Here is a 19,892-nt window from a genome sequence, read left to right on the forward strand (position 1 = left end):
TATCTTATTAGTTTTGTTATGGTAAATGGTCCTGAATCTTTGTGGTGCCCTCTTTGACCTAACCGTATATTCTAAAAAAAAAACCAGCCTACTGGCATACCTTGCCCATTTATACAGAGTGCAGAGCCTGTCTTTCCATTCAAGAAAGAAGCCTTTTGGGTAAATAAACCTGCCCAAATACAAAGAAAGCCTATTACAGCTACCTATATGAAAAGAAAGCCTATTACAGCTATCTATACAAATCGACATGGTCCTATATTCATAAATATAAATATGAAGAATCAATGAAGAATTAGCAGATGTGAGAAAAAGCCCATAGCATGTGTGTTAGTTTATAAAGGTTGCCATAACAAAGTACTAGAGATAAGGAGCTTCAACATTAACTTTCACAATTCTCAAAGCTAGAAGTCCAAGGTATAGAGGTCAGCAGAGGTCATTTCTTCTTTTCTTTTTTTGAGAGAGAGTCTCACTCAGTCACCCAGGCTAGAGTGCAGTGGCTTGATCTCAGCTCACTGCAACCTCTGCCTCCCAGGTTCAAGTGATTCTCCTGCCTTACCCTCCCGACGTACCTGCCACCAAGCCCGGCTAATTTTTGTATTTTTTAGTAGAGATGGGGTTTTGCCATGCTGGCCAGGCTGGTCTTGAACTCCTGACCTCAGGTGATCCACCTGCCTTGGCCTCCCAAAGTGCTGGGATTATAGGTGTGAGCCACCATGCCCGGCCAGACATCATTTCTTTTGAGGCCTCTTTCCTTGCTTGTCTTCTCCATGTTCTCAGATGTGTCCCATGTACCTCTTTTTTATCCTTTCTTTTTTTTTTTTTTTTTTTTTTTTTTGTGAGACAGGGTCTCACTCTGTTGCCCAGGCTGGAGTGCAGTGGTCCAATCATGGTTCACTGCAATGTTGACCTCCTGGGCTCAAAGGATCTTCCCATCTCAGCCTCCTGAGTAGCTGATACTATAGGCGCACACCATCACACCCAGCTGTTTTTTTTTTTTTGTTTTTAAATTTCTTGTAGAGATGGAGTCTCCCTATATTTTCCAGGCTGGTCTCAAATTCCTGGGCTTAAGCAATCCACCTTCCTTGGTCTCCCAAAGAGCTGGGATTACAGGTGTAAGGCACCATGCCTGGCTTTAGGTTTCTCTTCTTTTTTCTTTTCTTTTTAGATGAAGCTTTACTCTTGTTGCCCAGGCTGGAGTGTAATGGCACCATCTCGGCTCACTGCAGCCTCCACCTCCCAGGTTCAAGTGATTCTCCTGCCTTAGCCTCCCAAGTAGCTGGGATTACAGGCATGCACTACCACACCCAGCTAATTATATATTTTTAGTAGAGATGGGTTTTCTCCATGTTGGTTAGTCTGGTCTCGAATTCCTGACCTCAGGTGATCTGCCCGCCTCAGCCTCCCAAAGTGCTGAGATTACAGAAGTGAGCCACCGCACCGGTTGGGTTCCTTTTCTTAAAAGGACACTAGGCATACTGGATTAAGGCAAACCACAGTGACCCCAATTTAACCTAATTATCTCTAAAGACCCTATCTCTAAATAAAGTCACATTCTGAAGTAGTAGAGGGTTAGGACTTCAACATTTGAATTTTGGGGGTGACGTACAATGCAGCCCATAGCAGCAGAAAAGAGAAAGCCTAAGATAAACAAACCAAAAGGTCCCTAGAGAGGAAATAGAAATAACAAAAGGAGAAAAAAAAACCATCATTTTAAAAAGTTCTAACCAGTACCATTCAAAGGATTAAAAAATTTACAACCTTATTAACACATTTGTATAAAAATAAAAACAATCATGAACGTTCAAACTTGTTGGTACTTAAAACTATCATTCTCAAAACTTTAAAAATCAGTGGGAAGAGCCGAGTAATAAAATGGATACAGTAATTACAACAGAAGTCAGTAAAACATATTGGTAAATGTAAATAAAATACTGACTACAGAAAAAAAGGGGCTTCAGCTGAAAACAAAACAGCAGATGAAGAGTTGAAAGGGAAGTATAAGAATTCTAAATTTGATTTATTCATAGAAATTTATTTGCTTCAGACTTTGTTAGAAAAATGTAAACTTAGGTATGCATGTTAAATATGTTGGAGTGGCTGTGGCCCAAGGTGGGTGGCCTGAGTCTTCCATTCCTGGGTGGGGAAGGGGGAAACTAGTTTTCCCATAAAGCTGTCATTTCCCAGCTTCTGGCTTTATTTGGAAAGCCCACGTTCAGCTGCTTGCAATGCAGAGGCCCCATAACCTCAACTCCCATCTCCTCGTGGGTGTAGAAATGCAGACCCCTGAGCTATTTATCGGGTTCAGTTATCCCTGAGGGCCAAGAGGCCTCACTCACTCACCGGTGTGGGTGTCTTCCTTTCTGGCATCTAGAGAACTCTGCTTTGTTGTTTTCAAGTTCAGCTAAGAATTTTAAAACAGTTTTTTAAAAAGCTTTATCTAACATTTCCATGGAAAGGGAAAAAGGAGTTGGGAGGCTCATCGATCAGCTCAGTCTATCATTTTAGCCAAAAAAGTCTCTATTGTGAACAGAGTTAATGATGAAAAACACCTTTACAGTGCTTAGAATGTGTGAGGCACTATTCTAAGAGATTCACACATATTAATTTCTTCTATCTTCATAACACTGCAACATGGGTACAGGTTGAGTGTCCCTTATCTGAAATGCTTGAGATCATGGATTTTGGAACATTTGCTATACATAACAAACTATCTTGGGGCTGGGACTCAAGTCTAAACATGAAATTCATTTATGTTTCATACATACCTTATATACCCAGGCTGAAGGTACAAATTTGTAATAATTTTGTGCATGAATGAAACAAAGTCTGTGTTAAGTACTTATGTATGACATTTTTCACTTCTGGTGTCTCACATCAATGCTCAAAAGTTTCCTGATTTTGAAGCATTTGGGATTTCACATTTTCAGATTAGGATACTCAATCTGTACTATGAATCCCTGTCTTAGAGACAAGAAAGGATAGAGAAAAATAAAGTAACCTGCTGAAGGTTAAACAGCTAGAAAGTATCAGAGGTGGTCCGGCTCTTGATTACTAAATACTATCACTGTGATGTTCATTGGTGCCATTCAGCCAACATTTCCAGTCCCCCTCCTCCCTCAACCAAACATATTGATAGGATTGCACCCCTTAGTGGTTGGATGAAGGCACATGATTAGTTCTGGTCAATGAGTTGATAGTGAAATTAACATGTCACTTCTGGGCCAGGGCATTTAATTGCAGGGACAGGACCCCCAGAGTTCGTTGACTCTCTGGCATAGTAGCCAGCAATGTTTGAAATGGTGGCTGCTCTATCACCAGGAATCTTAAGTAATCATGGCCACCACTGAACCACAATGGATCTATATTTAAAGATTTTTTTTTTAATATCAGTTGCTTTAAGCCATTTATAATTGCAGGCTATTTGTTGCCACAGAATAACCTAACATCCTGATGAATATAGTCTTTCAAGTACTTTATTAAATGGAAAAGGGGGAAGAGTTCACTAAAAGAAGAAAAACAGAATATATAACTTCCAAACCAGTAGTGCTATCCAGAGGAAACCATATGTCATAGCCAGTGCTCTCTGAAGCTAATGAACCAAATTTTCATCAAAGAAACGAAACTAATATTACAACTGTTCTGTAACCAATGGTCCCCCTAAGATGCTAGCAGTAGAAACCACAAAACCGTGCCACATGAGTGATTCTATGATCCGGCATCCACTGTAGGACCCTCTACAGAAAATAATGCAGGAGATAAAATGCCTATAATAATACAGAAAGATAGCTCACAGACGGAAAAATTACCAAGTAGATGATAATCACCATGAGAGAGAGACGTAAGCAAAAACAATGAAGGAAAAGTCCATCTCAAATAACTTTCTAATAATAGCACAATCAGAAAAGAGTTTTTAAATGCTAAAAATTCTCAATAAGATCAAGAAAGGAATGGAATCAGTAAGACGAGAAAAGGGCATTATTGAATAAGAATAAATGATTTTGACAGTACACTTCAAATACACTTCTGGTTAAAGATCCAACTCTGAATACGCTCATTCACTGGCCTCTGTTCTTTCCCGAAAAGTCCCTGAAAATGATAGCATAGAGGTTTTGTTTTAAAGACATAAAAGTCAAAAAAGATGGAAGAGATGAGTAATAAAATTGGAAGCTAAAAAGCTTAGATATTTGGCTGACATTTTCTTGTAAATGAATGAAAGCCTGTCCCTTTGAAGAAAACAATCAACAGTGTCAGTTGCTGCTAATAAAATTTGAGTTTTCAAATAGAAATTAGAATCACGAGAACCTTGTATCTGCCACCAAAAGCTTGAAGCTTCTTAATACTGAAAGACTTTCCTGATGAGATTAGTGTAATTTTTTTCTATTATCATGTAATGAAATGTGTCAACATTTGGAAGATCTGCTTAACTCAGTAAACCAATATTTTCCAAATGATCAATGCATGATGTTACAAAATCACACATGGGTAAAAGATTCATTTGAAGTGCAACACAGACCAATAGCCTGTAACTGAAGAGCACAAAACACAAACTGGTGTGGTTTCAGATTCCACATTGCAACTAACCTTTAAGAAATTACTACTTGTCAAATTCTGGTGTATATCAAAGAAGAATATCTACAATATCCAGAAAGGTTATTAAAATACTCCCACTATTTTCAACTACATTTGTGTGTAACATGTATTTCTTATACATCAACCAAAACAACAATATTGTAACAGATAGAATACAGAAGCAGATACGAGAATCTAGTTATTTCATAAAACCAGACATTAAAGATGCTTGTAAAAATATAACATGATATGACTCTTCTGATTTTTTTATTTTGGAAAATATTGCTATTTTTCATAAAAATTAGATTAACATGGTAATGGATTATTTACTGCTATTTGACAGTAAATACTTTTGAATGTCTCTTTTAATTTCTAGAGCCATTATATCAATAGATATAACCCACATAAACAAAAGCTCTTAGGAATTCCATAATTTTTAAGAATATAAAGGGCCTGCCAGGCACAGTGGGTCATGCTTATAATCCCAGCACTTTGGGAGGCCAAGGTGGGCAGACCACTTGAGGCCAGGAGTTCAAGACCAGCCTGGCCAACATGGCCAAACCCCATCTCCACTAAAAATGCAAAAATTAGCCAGACATGGAGGTGCACAACTGTAATACCAGCTACTTGGGAGGCCAAGGCATGAGAATCGCTTGAACCCAGGGGGTGGAGGTTGCAATGAGCTGAGATCGTGCCACTGCACTCCAGCTTGGGTGACAGAGTGAGACTCTATCAAAATTAAAAAGAAAAAAAAAAGAATATAAAAGGCCTAGACCACAAAGTTTGAGAATTGTTAGGCAAAGAGTAACCAAGTGAGGCTGGGTGTGGTGGCTCACACCTGTAATCCCAGCACTTTGGGAGGCCAAGGTGGATGGATCATGAGGTCAGGAGTTTGAGACCAGCCTGGCTAACATGGTAAAACCCCATCTCTATCTACTAAAGACACAAAAAATTAGCTGGGCGTGATGGCATGCCCCTGTAATTCTAGCTACTCAGGAGGGAGAGGCAGGAAAATCCCTTGAAACCAGGAAGTGGAGGTTGCAGTGAGCTGAGATCACGCCATTGCACCATTGCACTCCAGCCTGGGTGACAGGGCAAGACTCCATCTCAAAAAAAAAAAAAAAAAAAAAAAGAATAACCAAATGAAAGCTTATGTTGTAAAATTAATATCAGATCAATAGGCCTAAAGGTGAAATGAATCAGAGGTAGATATTTCCAGGGTGTTAAAAATATATATAACCACCAAAAATAAAATAATTGTGGACATATATGTACCTAGTAACTTTTCCTTGTATGTTATAAAAAATAAATTGACCCAATTACATGGAAAAATTGCTAAATTCACAAACTGAAGGAGATTTTTATCATATCTCTTTCAGAAACTGATAGAGAAAGCACAGAGGTAGTAAAGATATGCAAGATGTAAGGGCTGGGTGTGATGGTTCACACCTGCCAGATCTTTGGGAGGCCAAGGCAGGCAGATCACAAGGTCAGGAGTTTGAGACCAGCCTGACCAACCTAGTGAAACCCCATCTCTACTAAAAATTCAAAAATTAGCTGGGTGTGGTAGCACACACCTGTAATCCCAGCTTCTCAGGAGGTTGAAGTAGGAGAATCACTTAAACCCAGGAGGCAGAGGTTGCACTGAGCTGAGATCACACCACTGCACTCCAGCCTGGGCAACAGAGAGAGACTCCATCTCAAAACAAAAAAAAGACATGCAAGATGTAAACAAGATAACAAGGCTAACCTAATAAATGTATATAAAACCTGTCTCCTCCAGACTAGAGACACACATTCTCTTCAGCCTACAGTGAGTAGCTACAAACTTGGAGCTGTTTCTCAGCCTCAGAGAAGACCTTAACAAGTTCAAAAGAACTGGTTATCATGCAGAACATAATTCTCCCATCCCCATGCAATTATAAGAAAAATCCACAAGAAGATGGTTTAAAATGCATGTATGTGGAAATTTAGAATGAATTAAAAAGAAAAATCAATGCAATTATAAAATATGAGGAAGTTAATGATAATAAAAGCACCAAATATTGATATTTGTGGAATGTAGAAGTGGTTTTTGTTTTGTTTTTGAGATGGAGTCTCACTCTGTCTCCCAGGCTGGAGTGCAGTGGCATAATCTCGGCTCACTGCAACCTCTGACTCCCAGGTTCAAGCAATTCTCCTACCTCAGCCTCTCAAGTAGCTGGGATTACAGGTGCACGCCATCACACCCAGCTAATTTTTGTATTTTTAGTAGAGACAGCATTTCGCCATGCTGGCCAGTCTGGTCTCAAACTCCTGACCTCAGATGATCGCCCTCCTTGGCCTCCCAAAGCCCTGGGATTACAGGCTCTGGCCACTGTACCTGGCCCAGATGTGCTAACTGAAGGCTGATTTACAGTCTTTTGTATACATTCAAAGGAGAAACCATATAAATTAGCATGGTACCCTCGTGCTGTGTTAAATTACTATTAGCATAAATGTGTCCTGACTGAGACTTGATTGTGACTAAAAACACAGAGTCATTCTTAGAAAAATATAAATCCCTGATAGTTTTCAGGGCCTGTAAGGTTTTCACACTGTGAAGCCCTCCACGCCCTGGCTCATGACCCATCTACAGCTTCATCTGGGTCCATGATCCTTACCCCTTGCTGTATTCCAGTCACATTACAAATCTATGTATAGATAGATAAAGCCTTTTAATTTCTCCAGCTTGCACAGTTCTCTGTCGCCTCTGAGATCTCACTGAAGATATCCCTTGCTCCCTGCGACACTTCACTGGCCCCTTGTTCATCAGCTCCCTTTGGCCCATTCCTGAAGCCGCAGCTGTTTCCTCCTCACTATCTCTTCCATGGCCTCCTGTCCTTTTCCTTGACGGTACTTATCAAAATCTGATAAAATGCCTTATTTTGAGATGTCTGTGTTCAATGTCTCTCTCCCCACAGTAGAGTGCAGGGACGATAAAGGAAGGGAGTTTCAGCTGTTATTGCCGTTTTTCACCATATAAAGGGCCATCCGCACATGCAGCTGCTACTTGGTAAACACCTGTTGAATGGATAAACGCCCCCTTGCCAATGTGGCTATTTCTTCTCCCCAAAAGTGGCTAAACTCTCTCAAGTTTAGATATGCTAACTGCTGTGGGACAATAAAAAATATATATACTTAATATATAATATACTACATATAGGCCAGGTGCGGTGGCTCACACCTGTAATCCTAGTCCTTTGGGAGACCGAGGTGAGTGGATCACCTGAGGTCAGGAGTTCAACACCAGCCTGGCCAATATGGCAAAACCTCGTCTCTACCAAAAATAAAAAAATTAGTTGGGTGTGGTGGCACATGTCTGTGATCCCAGCTACTTGGGTGGCTGAGGCAGGAGAATCACTTGAACCCAGGAGGCAGAGGTTGCAGTGAGCCGAGATCATGCTACTGCATTCCAGCCTGGGAATATACGTTATAGACAAAGTCTATATAATACACATGTATTTTATATATATAAATATATATTAAGTTTATAGACATTTTAAATTTATGTAGAGATATATTTTATAAATTATATATAACATATATAAATTATATGCATGGGCGAATTTTATGTCTCCCTGATTTTAAGTAAATTACATAGACAAAATTACAGAATCCATAAATAGCAAATTAAGTAATTTTACGTTGAAACCACTGACTCTACTTTATAGCATAGGATGAGGGTCATGAGGACCACAAGCCCTAACCCCCACTTCCTGCCAGTTCTCCTGGCCCCTCTCCTGCCCACGCTCTCTGGGCTCTGAGTACACTGACAGACTGGCCTTCTCTCTAGTTTCTCTACCATGTTATGCTCCTCTGCATAAAGGGCCTTCGCATATGCCCCTCCCTCTGTTTGAAATGCTGAAGTTTGAGAAACATTGCTATAAGAAGATTTTTAAAAATAGGGACAGGGTCTTGCTGCATTGCCCAGGCTGGAGTGCAGTGTCTATTCTCAGGAATGATCATGGTGCACTGTGGCATGGAGCTCCTGGGAAGAAGGGATCCTCCCGCTAGAGCCTCCCAAGTAGCTGGGACTACAGGCATGCGCCACCATGCCTGGCTTACAAGATTCTTTTTGTTAAAGTCTAGGTTGCTGTAGAATAGCAGTCCCCAATCTTTTTGGCACCAGGGACCAGTTTCGTGGAAGACAATTTTCTGTTCGCTTTTACAGGTAACTCCTATCCTTTTCAATTGGTTCAAATATCATTTTCCCAAGAAAGGCTTTCCTAACCCTCAAACCATGCCAGTTCTCCTGTTCCACATTCAGATAGGCCCCTGTGTTACCACCGTCTGTGTGGATCTGTGTCATATCTGTCTAGCAGCTGCCTCCTTAATGAGAACAAAAGTTCCAGGAGGACTGGGCCCGGTGGCTCACGCCTGTAATTCCAGCACTTTGGGAGGCAGAGGTGGGAGGATTACAAGGTCAAGAGTTCGAGACCAGCCTGGCCAATATGGTGAAACCCCATCTCTACTAAAAAAATACAAAAATTAGTCAGGCATGGTGACAGGTGCCTGTAGTCCCAGCTACTGAGGAGGCTGAGGCAGGAGAATCACTTGAACCCAGGAAGCAGAGGTTACAGTGAGCTGAGATCACACCAACACACTCCAAGCTGGGTGACAGAACAAGACTGTCTCAAAAAACAAAACAAACAAACACACTTCTGGGAGTGGAAGTAGCCATATCTGTTGTTATGGCTGTATACATGGATTCTGGCACAGTGCTTAGTACTCAGTAGGCATTCAATATTTGTTTAATGACTAAACAATTTGGAGAATGTGCTGAGGAAGGAAACATTATTTTTGATTTAGGAAAAATACCTTACTGTGTTTAATAAAGCTTTTTCTTATTAGGGAAATAAAAGATTATTTAATCTAGATGAAGGATAGTTTCAGAGCTACTCAGTGAAATGTTCAAACATTTGTGTATAAGTGTGGACAGGAGAAAGGGGAGTTGCTGCCACTGCTGCTGATTTTGCACATCAACTTCCGGGAAGATCTCAGAAGAAAGCGCAGGTGACTCCAGGTCCAAGATCAGTAAATGGAAGTTCTTTCAAAACGTGGAAAGACGGCATGGGGTAGGGGAGAAGGATGACCTCATAAACTCATTCCAGTCCAAAATTCTCTGAGATGAAGCAACTTGCAAGTTTACTTATGAATGAAATGCAGATTTAAGAAGCCACTCTGTGAATTCTAGCAGCCATCCAAAGCCCACTGAATGAAATCTCAATAAAGAAAACCTAAATTCAGGCCAGGCGCAGTGGCTCACACCTGTAATCCCAGCACTTTGGGAGGCCGAGGTGGGCAGACCATGAGATCAGGAGTTTGAGACCATCCTGACCAACACGGTGAAACACCATCTCTATTAAAATACAAAAAATTAGCCGGTGGCCTGAGCCTGTAGTTCCACTTACTCAGGAGGCTGAGGCAGGGAAATTGCTTGAAACCAGGAGGTGGAAGTTGCAGTGAGCCAAGATCACACCACTGCACTTCCAGCCTGGCGACAGAGCAAGACTCTGTCTCGAAAAAAAAAAAAAAAAAAAGAAAACCTGAATTCAGACCAACACAGCCGGGTAGAGAAAACCACTTCCTCACCTGACATTGATGTCTGTCTATAATCCACATTTGGAGGAGCAGGTGTTAGGTGGCTATGCCAATTTCTAAAAGCCTCCTTGACCCATAAAGTGCTTCATGCTACCATGAAATGCACTTAAAGTCCTCAGGATAGCTCTTCTGAGATACAGCTCTGGGCTGTGGACGAGGGTGTCTCCCTGCTCACGTTCCACCTGCCAAGCAGTAACGGCAACTCCCTCTACTTCAAATCATTCCATATTTCCTTTGAAGGAAAGCAGTTTCTAACTGTCTTGCTTCCTTCAAAAGGCAAACATACTTAAGTTCCAGGGGTACAGCATTAGACAACATCACTCCTGCCACAGCCACTACCTTACACAGTTAGGAGCTCACAGGCTAGAAGGCATTGTTTCAGTAGATCTTCCAACCCCTCCCCTGGTCTAATATGTGCTCTCACCACCACCAGGAGGGTCAAGTGGGAATGGGTCACATATTAAACCACATGGCATCACACTAGGAAGGAACCAAAAATGAAGTATGCTGGAGCAGAGGTCCCCAACCCCAAGCCACAGACCAGTACCAGTCCGCCTGTTAGGAACGGGGCCACACAGCAGGTGAGCAGCAGGCACCAGAGCATTACTGCCTGAGCTCCACCTCCTATTGGATAAACAGCAGCATTAGAATCTCATAGGAGCATGAACCCTATCATGAACTGTGCATGTGAGGGATCTGCACACTCCTTACAACAATCTAATGCCTGATGATCTGAGGTAGGACAATTTCATCCTGAAACCACCCCCACCCTGGTCCATGGAAAAATTGTCTTCCATGAAACTGGTTTCTGGTGCCAAAAAGGTTGTGGACCGTTGTTCTACAGCAACCCAGACTTTAACAAAAAGAATTTTCTAAGCCAGGCATGGTGGTGCATATCTGTAGTCCCAGCTACTTGGGAGGCTCAGGCAGGAGGATTGCTTCTTCCCAGGAGCTCCAGGCCACAGTGTACCATGATCATGCTTGTGAAAACACGTGGCACTCTAGCCTGAGCAACATAGCAAGTCCCTGTCCCTATTTTTTTTTTTTTTTTTGAGACAGAGTTTCACTCTTGTTGCCCAGACCAGAGTGCAATGGTGCGATCTTGGCACACCACAACCTCTGCCTCCTGAGTTCAAGCGATTCTTCTGCCTCAGCCCACCACACTTGGCTAATTTTGTATTTTTAGCAGAGACGGGGTTTCTCCATGTTGGTCAGGCTGGTCTCAAACTCCCGACCTCGGGTGATCTGTCCGCCTCAGCCTCCCAAAGTGCTGGGATTACAGGTGTGAGTGACTGTGTCTGGCCTCCATTTTTTTTTTTTTAATCTGCTTAGAGCAATGTTTCTCAAACTTCAGCATTTCAAATACCACCTTCAGAATTTTTTTGCCTTGTTCATATTTCACCTGTACTATTATTTTTCTTGCTTAAAGAAGTTAAATGAATAAAGAAATTTTATATTGCCAAGAAATCCGTTTTCAGATGCTAGCCATTTTTATTTTCATCACATAATGAAATAAAGAACCATTAAATTATAAGATGTTTCTCTGTATATTACCTAAAATAAATTTGCCTAGCATACTTTGGGACATTCTGATATCAGATAATACATGAAGAAATTCCTTCACCAAACTTTCCTCACATTTCACCAGTACATGATTAACTCCATTACCAAAGTGCTAAACAGTTTGAGAGGCTCCAGAGAGTGACTTGTGCACCAGCGATGAAAACGTCTTTCTGTAAAGTCTGCTTTAAAGAAATCGCTTTGGCCGGCTACATTATTCATTATTGGGGAAGTGGCTCTCCCAATGCCTGATAAAGTCCAAACTGGTTCTCAACGATCTAGTCATTGCATTCCCTGTCACTGGAACTATACACCCTGACCATATTGACCCCCTTCAAGTTCATCAGTTGCATCAAAATGCTGGGCCTGGCCTCTGACACTTTCATTAAGCTTTTCCCATTGCCTAGAACACCTTCCCCCTCCTGCCAATTACTATTCCTCCCTCTCTGCCCACTCCTTCAACCCCCACCTCAGTATACATCTTGCTTTAGCCACTGCTGACTCATCTTTTTTCTTTTTTTTTAATCTCAGGTTGGGCATCATTTTCTCTAAAAAGTCTTCCCTTCTTGGCCACACGCGGTGGCTCACACCTATAATCCCAGCACTTTGGGAGGCAGAGGAGGGTGGATCACGAGGTCAGGAGTTTGAGACCAACCTGGCCAACATAGTGAAATCCTGTCTATACTAAAAATACAAAAAAATTAGCTGGGTGTGGTGGTAGGCGCCTGTAATCCTAGCTAGTTGGGAGGCTGAGGCAGGAGAATCGCTTGAACCCGGGAGGCAGAGGTTGCAGTGAGCCAAGATGGTGCCATTGCACTCTAGCCTGGGCAACAGTACAAGACTTTGTTTCAAAAAAAAAAAGAAAAGTCTTCCCTTATTACGTGTTCCCTTAGAGCCCTGTATTTCCCTGGGCACAGCATTCCTCGCTGACTAACATTTACTTGTCTGTATTCTCCACTGTGCTGGAAGCGCCTTGAAGGGAGGTACTCTATTCTATTCCTTGTATCACTAATGGTAACTCACATGGCAAAGAGTGATTGATGATATTTGTTATATCCATGAATATGAATAAGGCTTCAGAAACTGTTGTTTTACATGTTTTTTCCAGAAATCAGGATCACTATAGCTACCTGAAGTGAACATGTAGAAAGTGTTTACTATGTGGTTGCTAAATTGAAAGAGAACACTTTGTTTGTTTGGCATTTACGAAGATAAGTCTATTGTTCATGAAATAGCAATTCAGCCCCACTGTAAAAGCTGGCAGATATATGGAGACATCTCACCAAAGGGGGCCAGTCTCTTTTGCCTAAAAGTACTCACCATTCCCACTCTGCTTGTGCCCAAGATGCTGAATTATTGAAATCTTACAGTGTGGGCACAACAGGCTAGGCAGGCAGCTCCTCTCTACTTCGTGCACCACACTGGGAACCAGAGTGACAGGAAAACCACCTGTGTCTTGACAGCATCAGTCCTGGAATTGAGGAGACCAGTGTATCCTTTGAACATGCTAGAAAATATGAATGTGCTCCTCCAAAAAAGAATCAGATCAAGATTTCACATACGCATCAGTGAACTACCATGGTAAGGGGCTGTTAGAACTGCTCAAATGAATTTTCATGTTAAAAGTTTGGAAAAACAGTGTGGTAGGCTGAATAATGACCCCCTAAGATATTCTAGTCCTGATCCCTGGGGAGGACAGAGCCATGAGCTAAGGGTACAAAAAATGAAGCTCTAGAACTGGAAAAAGCCAGGAAATGGATTATTCCTGAGAGCTTCTGGGGGGCCACCTCAATTTCATTCTAGTGAAACTCATGTCAGATTCTGATCTCTAGAACTGAAGGGCGTAAATGCCTATTGTTCCGATCTACTCAGTGTGTGATAACTTGTTAGAGTAGTAACAGGAAGCTAACAGAAGTAATCACTGTGTCTTTTTGTGGATTGTTATTGAATTCGGGTTAACCAGCCTGTTGCTAAGAAATGTTTATAAGTCATTCGTATGTCTATACCTCCCCTGAACTCTTGAAGAGATGTCTTTTTTTTTTTCTTTTTTTTCTGAGGTGGAATGTGGGAGGCTGAGGTGGGAGGATTGCTTGAGCTCAGGAGTTCAAGAGCACCCCTGGCAACACAGGAGGACCCCCATCTCCACAAAAAAAATAAATTAATTAAAATTAGCCAGGTACTGTGGTGCAGGCCTGTAGTTCTAGATACTCAGGAAGCTGAGGGGTGAGGTTGACTTGAGCCTGGGAGATGAAGGATGCAGTGAGTTGTGACTGTGCCATTGCACTCCAGCATGGGCAACAGAGTGAGATCAGAACCACAACTCTGGGTTCCTGAGCAGTGCTGGGTGGTCTGCCATGAGCCCTTCATGCCCATCCACCCATAGAGGCCACCTGGAACTGAAGGGCACTAAAATTTGTGGCTGCATGAGGGGACGTCACCCACTCAGTGCTCCACTCGCTACCCCTCCCTTCAGTCAGTGGACATTTAGGTCTGTCATCACTGGGATTTTCACTTAACTGCTGATCCCTTTCCTCGCCTGACTTGGTCACTGGCATAGAAACAGGGTAATTACTGGGGTGGGTCAGGCCCTTTTTAATTATCTACCAGAAGATTAGAAACTGAGTTCCAAAACTGAAGATAATTCAACCTTGCAGCTTTGTGGTTATGTTCTAAGTACAATGTATTTTGTTAGTAAGATTTTGATACTTGATTCCAAAACAACCGAGCCTATTGTTTTCCTCATTTAATGAAAACCAAAAGAATAATTCAGCAGGCATTTGCAGCAAATGTGCTACCCTTTTCCAGACCCCTTACTCCCTATCACTCAGATGACAGTAAAAATCCAGATGGGGCTGCAACCCCATCCTTAATATCTACAGCTATAATGGCCTTATTTCTCTTTAACAAAAGGAATAAAAGCTGATCATGGTCTTGGCAGGGATATAATTTTTTATCCTCAGAGAGTCTCTGTTCCTGTGATAGAAAATGGCTGACTCTGCCCTATCTCCAAGGAGCAAATGTGCACATTAGAAAACCACCAGCATAGCTGCCTTCTCTCCGGGAGGCCACCACAGAGAAAACCAAGTTTGGATTGGCAATGAATGGAAAAATACCTCCTATTTGTGGATGTACACATGTAGCCATCCGGGTATGAAATGGAGATGAGGACAGGGGAGGCGTGGAGGAAGCAGCAAAAGGGATGGGGCAAAATGTGTGAGAAGAAGGATCTCTGTCTGTGACTGTGATGCTTTGTGTATACACATGTCACCATGTAGATGTGCCTCCGTGCACGTGGGGGGTTTAGATCTGTAATGAGAGTGTAGGAGAACCAATACAAAGTACAAAGTACAACACTAAATACGTTCTCCGCATAGTCAACAAGAGCACTGCTTCTCAAATTTGGCAGCACCCTGAAATCATCTGGGGAGCTTCAAACACTACTGATGCTTGGACCCCACCCCTGGAGGTTGTGATTTTACTTGGTACAAACTACTGCAGTAGGCCGGGCGCAGTGGCTCATGCCTGTAATCCCAGCACTTTGAGATTCGGAGGCAGGTGGATCACCTGAGGTCAGGAGTTTGAAACCAGCCTGACCAACAGGGTGAAACCCCATCTCTACTAAAAATACAGAGTTAGCTAGGCATGGTGGTGCACACCTGTATCCCAGCTACTTGGGAGGCTGAGGCAAAACTGCTTCAACTTGGGAGGTGGAGGTTGTAGTGAGCCAAGATGGCGCCACTGCACTCCAGCCTGGGCAACAAGAGCAAAACTCCAAAAAAAAAAATTACTGTGGTAGATGGAACAATGACCAGATTGCAGTCCCTGGAGTCTGTGAATATGTTAGGTTAAATGGCAAAGGAGCCATTAAGCTTGTAGGTGGAATTGGGGTTGCTTATCAGCTGACCTTAAAATGGGGAAGTGATTCTGGATTATCTGGGTGGACCCAATGTCATCACAAGGGTCCCTCAAAGTAGAAGAAGGAGGAGCCATAAGAGATAGAGGTGATGCCATATGAGAAGGACTCAACCTATGGCTGCTGTCTTTGAAGACGGAGGAAGAGGTCATGTGCCAAGGAATGTGGCTAGGCCTCTCAAAGCAGGAAAACCAAAGATATGAATTCTCCTCTAGAGCTTCCAGAAGGAACACCCACCCTCCCACCCTGCCTTAGTCTTAACCCAGTGTGACTCACATCAAACTTCTGGCCCACAGAACTGTAAGACATTGAGAGAGAGAGAGAGAGAGAGAGAGAGAGAGAGAGAGAGAGAGAGAGATAGAGAGAGATAGAGAGAGAACGTGTGTTCTGAGACAGAGTCTAGCTCTGTCGCTCAGGCTGGAGTACAGTGGGACAATCTTAGCTCACTGCAACATCTACCTCCTGGGTTCAAGTGATTCTTCCGCCTCAGCCTCCCAAGTAGCTGGAACTACAGGCACCTGCCACCATGCCCAGCTAGAGGTGGAGTTTCACCATATTGGCCAGGCTGGTCTCGAACCCCTGATCTCAAATGATCCACCCACCTCGGCCTCCTGAAGTGCTGGAATTACAGGCGTGAGCCACTGCACCCAGCCTTGTGCTGTTTTAAGCCACTAAGTTGGTGGCAATTTGTTACAACAGCAATAGAAAAGAAACACACTTCAGCCTGAGGAAGGTAATCTTAAAAATCAAATTCAAGAAATGAAAACAACAACAAAAAAGAAAACTAATGCAGGTATGGCATGGGCTCTGGGAGTTTCAAAGCACCATGTGATTCTAATATGCAGCAAAGTATGATAACCACTAAACCAGAGGAAAGACAAGATAAAGACATGCAGTTGTGACTGCCTTATGCTGAACAAAGAAACGGTGATTTTAGAAATGGTGATTTCATCTGGGAAGTTAATAAGTCATCCCACCAAATTATGCACCATCCCCTGTTCTTTTCTTTTCTTTTGAGACGGAGTTTTGCTCTTGTTACCCAGGCTGGAGTGCAATGGCACGATCTCGGCTCACTGCAACCTCCGCCTCCTGGGTTCAAGCAATTCTCCTGTTTCAGCCTCCTGAGTAGCTGGGATTACAGGCACGTGCCACCAAGCCCAGCTAATTTTTTGTATTTTTTTAGTAGAGACGAGGTTTCACCATGCTGGCCAGGCAGGTCTCAATCTCCTGACCTCGTGATCCCCCCGCCTTGGCCTCCCAAAGTGCTGGGATTACAGAAGTAAGCTACTGTGCCCAGCCTGTACCATCACTTCTTAGCCATCCACCCACAGACACTGCGGCTTACCTCCATATATAACACAGTACATGATAATGAATTTTGTGGCTAGAGTCCTTTCTAGTATGACCCATTGAATAGGGTAAATTTCCTTGGATGAAGAACAATTATATACCAGACAGGCGGATTTTCTATAAAGCTTACTTTCTTACCAATATTATCGCTTAAGGAAGGAACTGACCAATAACTGAATCATATGCAAATATATAAATTGGCCTGTGCATGTTGGTACCATCAGGAAAAGAACTAACTTGTCCTCTCTGTGCTGAAACTATTAGAATTGTAAAGAGAGAAGGCCTCTCCCTTGGGTTTAGTAATTTATTTATTTATGATAGATGATAAACAGATGGAATTGATCTATGACAGATAAATGGAACAGCACTGTGGGAACAAATTAACTCATTCTTCCCAGGGATGGAAAACAGAAGTGCCAGCTGCAGGATTCTGACAAGTACAGCCCTCTCTTCAGAGTGGGTGTTCATCCATCGCCAGGGCTTTGATGCTTGCTCATACATGATGATTACTTTTCTTTCAAGATGGAGTGTTGCTCTGTCACCCAGGCTGGAGTGCAACGGTACCATTTCTGCTCCCCGAAACATCCACCACCTGGGTTCTAGCAATTCTCCTGCCTCAGCCTCTCGAGTAGCTGGGATTACAGACATGTGCCACCACGCCTGGCTAATTTTTTGTATTTTTAGTAGAGATGGGGTTTCATCATGTTGACCAGGCTGGTCTCAAACTCCCGACCTTGTGATCCGCCCATCTCAGCCTCCTAAAGTGCTGGCATGAGTCACCACGCCCGGCCAATAACTTTTCTTGAAAGCCATTCCATCATGGTACTGTCTTAGAATCTTTTACATTTTCTTTTTCTCTTCCTACTTTGTCTTCTTTAGAGAGGAAGCTTGTTTAGCAGCAAAAACAGTCACATTAGAATCAGAAGACCTGAGCTTGGATTTAGCTCTGTCACTCATAAATGATGTGGCCTCAGGGGGCCTCAGAGCCACTACTCTAAGTTTTGCCTCTCACATACGAGGAGGGGGCCACCTTAGTGATGTTGTGTGGAGATTAAATGAAATCACATAGATGAAATGGCTTAGCACATAGAGGAGGCTTTCCATAAATGCCAGCTTCACTGCCACTGAATGACTCCACACTGTCAGGCATCACCTATACTCTGCAGCTGCTCCCGTCTCTTCTCTTTGGCTCTGCCCTCTCCCTGAGCTCCGGTACCATGTCTCCTACTGTCAACTGGACACTTCCACTCAGTTCAGTGGCATCTCTAACTAGACAAATGCAAACTGAACTTACCATCTCACTCCCAAACCAGTGTCTCCTCTCAATTTCCCTGACTTTGCCCTTAGCAGTAAAATCACTGGCAATCCTGTGCACCCATATTTCTTCCCCATTCCTTCTCCTATAACCCATCCAGGCCCTCCTCAGGCACAAAAACCTTGCAGATGCCTCCACATTTTAAACTCTCTCCCATCCATCCTGCTTGTAGTTGGCAAATTCATCTTTTTCCAACCAGACTTGTCACGTTAAACCCTGAACAAAGATCTTCAAACACTTTTTTGCCCTGAAGCCTGGTACATAGGATCGAAGAACAGCAAACTCCACCGGGTGTGGAGATGACACAAGACTTACACAGCCTCAGTGTAGAAAGTGTTGAGCAATTTCATATCACTGCCACAGAGAACAAGAGCTCTTGGGATTAATAGATCATACAACGCAGTATTGTTCAAAGTAGCTACTGAGAACTGAAAAATTTCTAACCAATTTTCTTTGCATGGTATTCAATAACTACAATCTAAATCTCCCACAACCCTCCTCCAATGCATTAAACTGTATCAATCATTGACATTAAACCACTTTACCTGTTGTATAACATTGAAGTCATTCGACAAATACTCAAACCTTTAGTATTTATGACAATGGCAAATCTAGTCAATCCCAGAGTTATTCTTACCATTTTGTTCATCCAATTCATTCCCAATTTCCTGCCCCATTTGCTTTTGGCGACTTATAATAGAGGAAAGGGCATCAAGGCCTGCGTCCTGTTCTGAAAGAAAAAAGAAAAACAATTAACTAGAAACTAGAAGAAAACAACTTAAAGTCCACAAGCATACCCAGGCATGTAACACAACTTAATAAAAGACAAAAGCAACATTTTAAATCAGTCAGGAAAAAAGAAAGTAGTTAACATTATTGGAACAAAATTTAAAAATTAAACACCTACCTCACACCTTAAACTAAAATGATTTCCAAAAGAATTAAGATTTTAAGTATGAAAAATAAAATAAGATTTGGAAACATAAACATTTAAACTTTCTGATACTTAATATATAAAGAGCATGTACAAATCAATATGAAAAAGACTGAATATCCCATTTTTTTAAATCAGCAGAGGATACAGGCAAGAACTTCACAATAAAAAAGAAAAAAAAGTTTTGACATCACTACTAATTTTTTAAAAATACAAATAAAAAACTACTTTTTTTGGTTTATCAGATTTATAAGGATTAAAAAGAATGACAGTATCTAAGGTTAGTTAAATTGTGAAGATCTAGAAGCTCCCAAGTACTATGTAATAGAAGAATAAGCTTTACTGATGGCAATATTTCTCAAGTGCCCAACTTTTTACCTGCCAATCCTAAGTCTAGGAATGTATGTAAGAAAACACTCAGACAGCATGCAATGATGGATATATAAGGATATTCCCTGAAACATTTTTTTTGTGTGTGTGCCAGGTATCAATTTAGTGCCTCTCAGTTCTAAATTCACTGTTTTTGGCTGTTCTATGAAAATGAACCAGCTGGGTACAGTGGTTCATGCCTGTAATCCCAGCCACTTTGGGAAGCAAGGTGGAAGTTCACCTGAAGCCAGGCGTTCAAA

General features: G+C 42.1%; 1 protein-coding gene across 3 annotated transcripts in view; it reads right to left on the reverse strand.

Moving 5' to 3' along the window:
• STX8 (syntaxin 8) overlaps positions 1-19,892 on the reverse strand; it is a 309,737-nt gene that overhangs the window by 220,764 nt on the left and 69,081 nt on the right. For all 3 annotated transcript variants that reach the window (XM_035300030.3, XM_035300029.3, XM_035300031.3), the window contains exon 6: positions 18,967-19,059. In XM_035300030.3, the coding sequence (XP_035155921.1) occupies positions 18,967-19,059 (93 nt within the window). The remainder of the gene's footprint in view (positions 1-18,966; positions 19,060-19,892) is intronic.

The sequence above is a fragment of the Callithrix jacchus genome, chromosome 5 (genome assembly GCF_049354715.1).
Source record: "Callithrix jacchus isolate 240 chromosome 5, calJac240_pri, whole genome shotgun sequence".
NCBI classification, from domain to species: domain Eukaryota; kingdom Metazoa; phylum Chordata; class Mammalia; order Primates; family Cebidae; genus Callithrix; species Callithrix jacchus.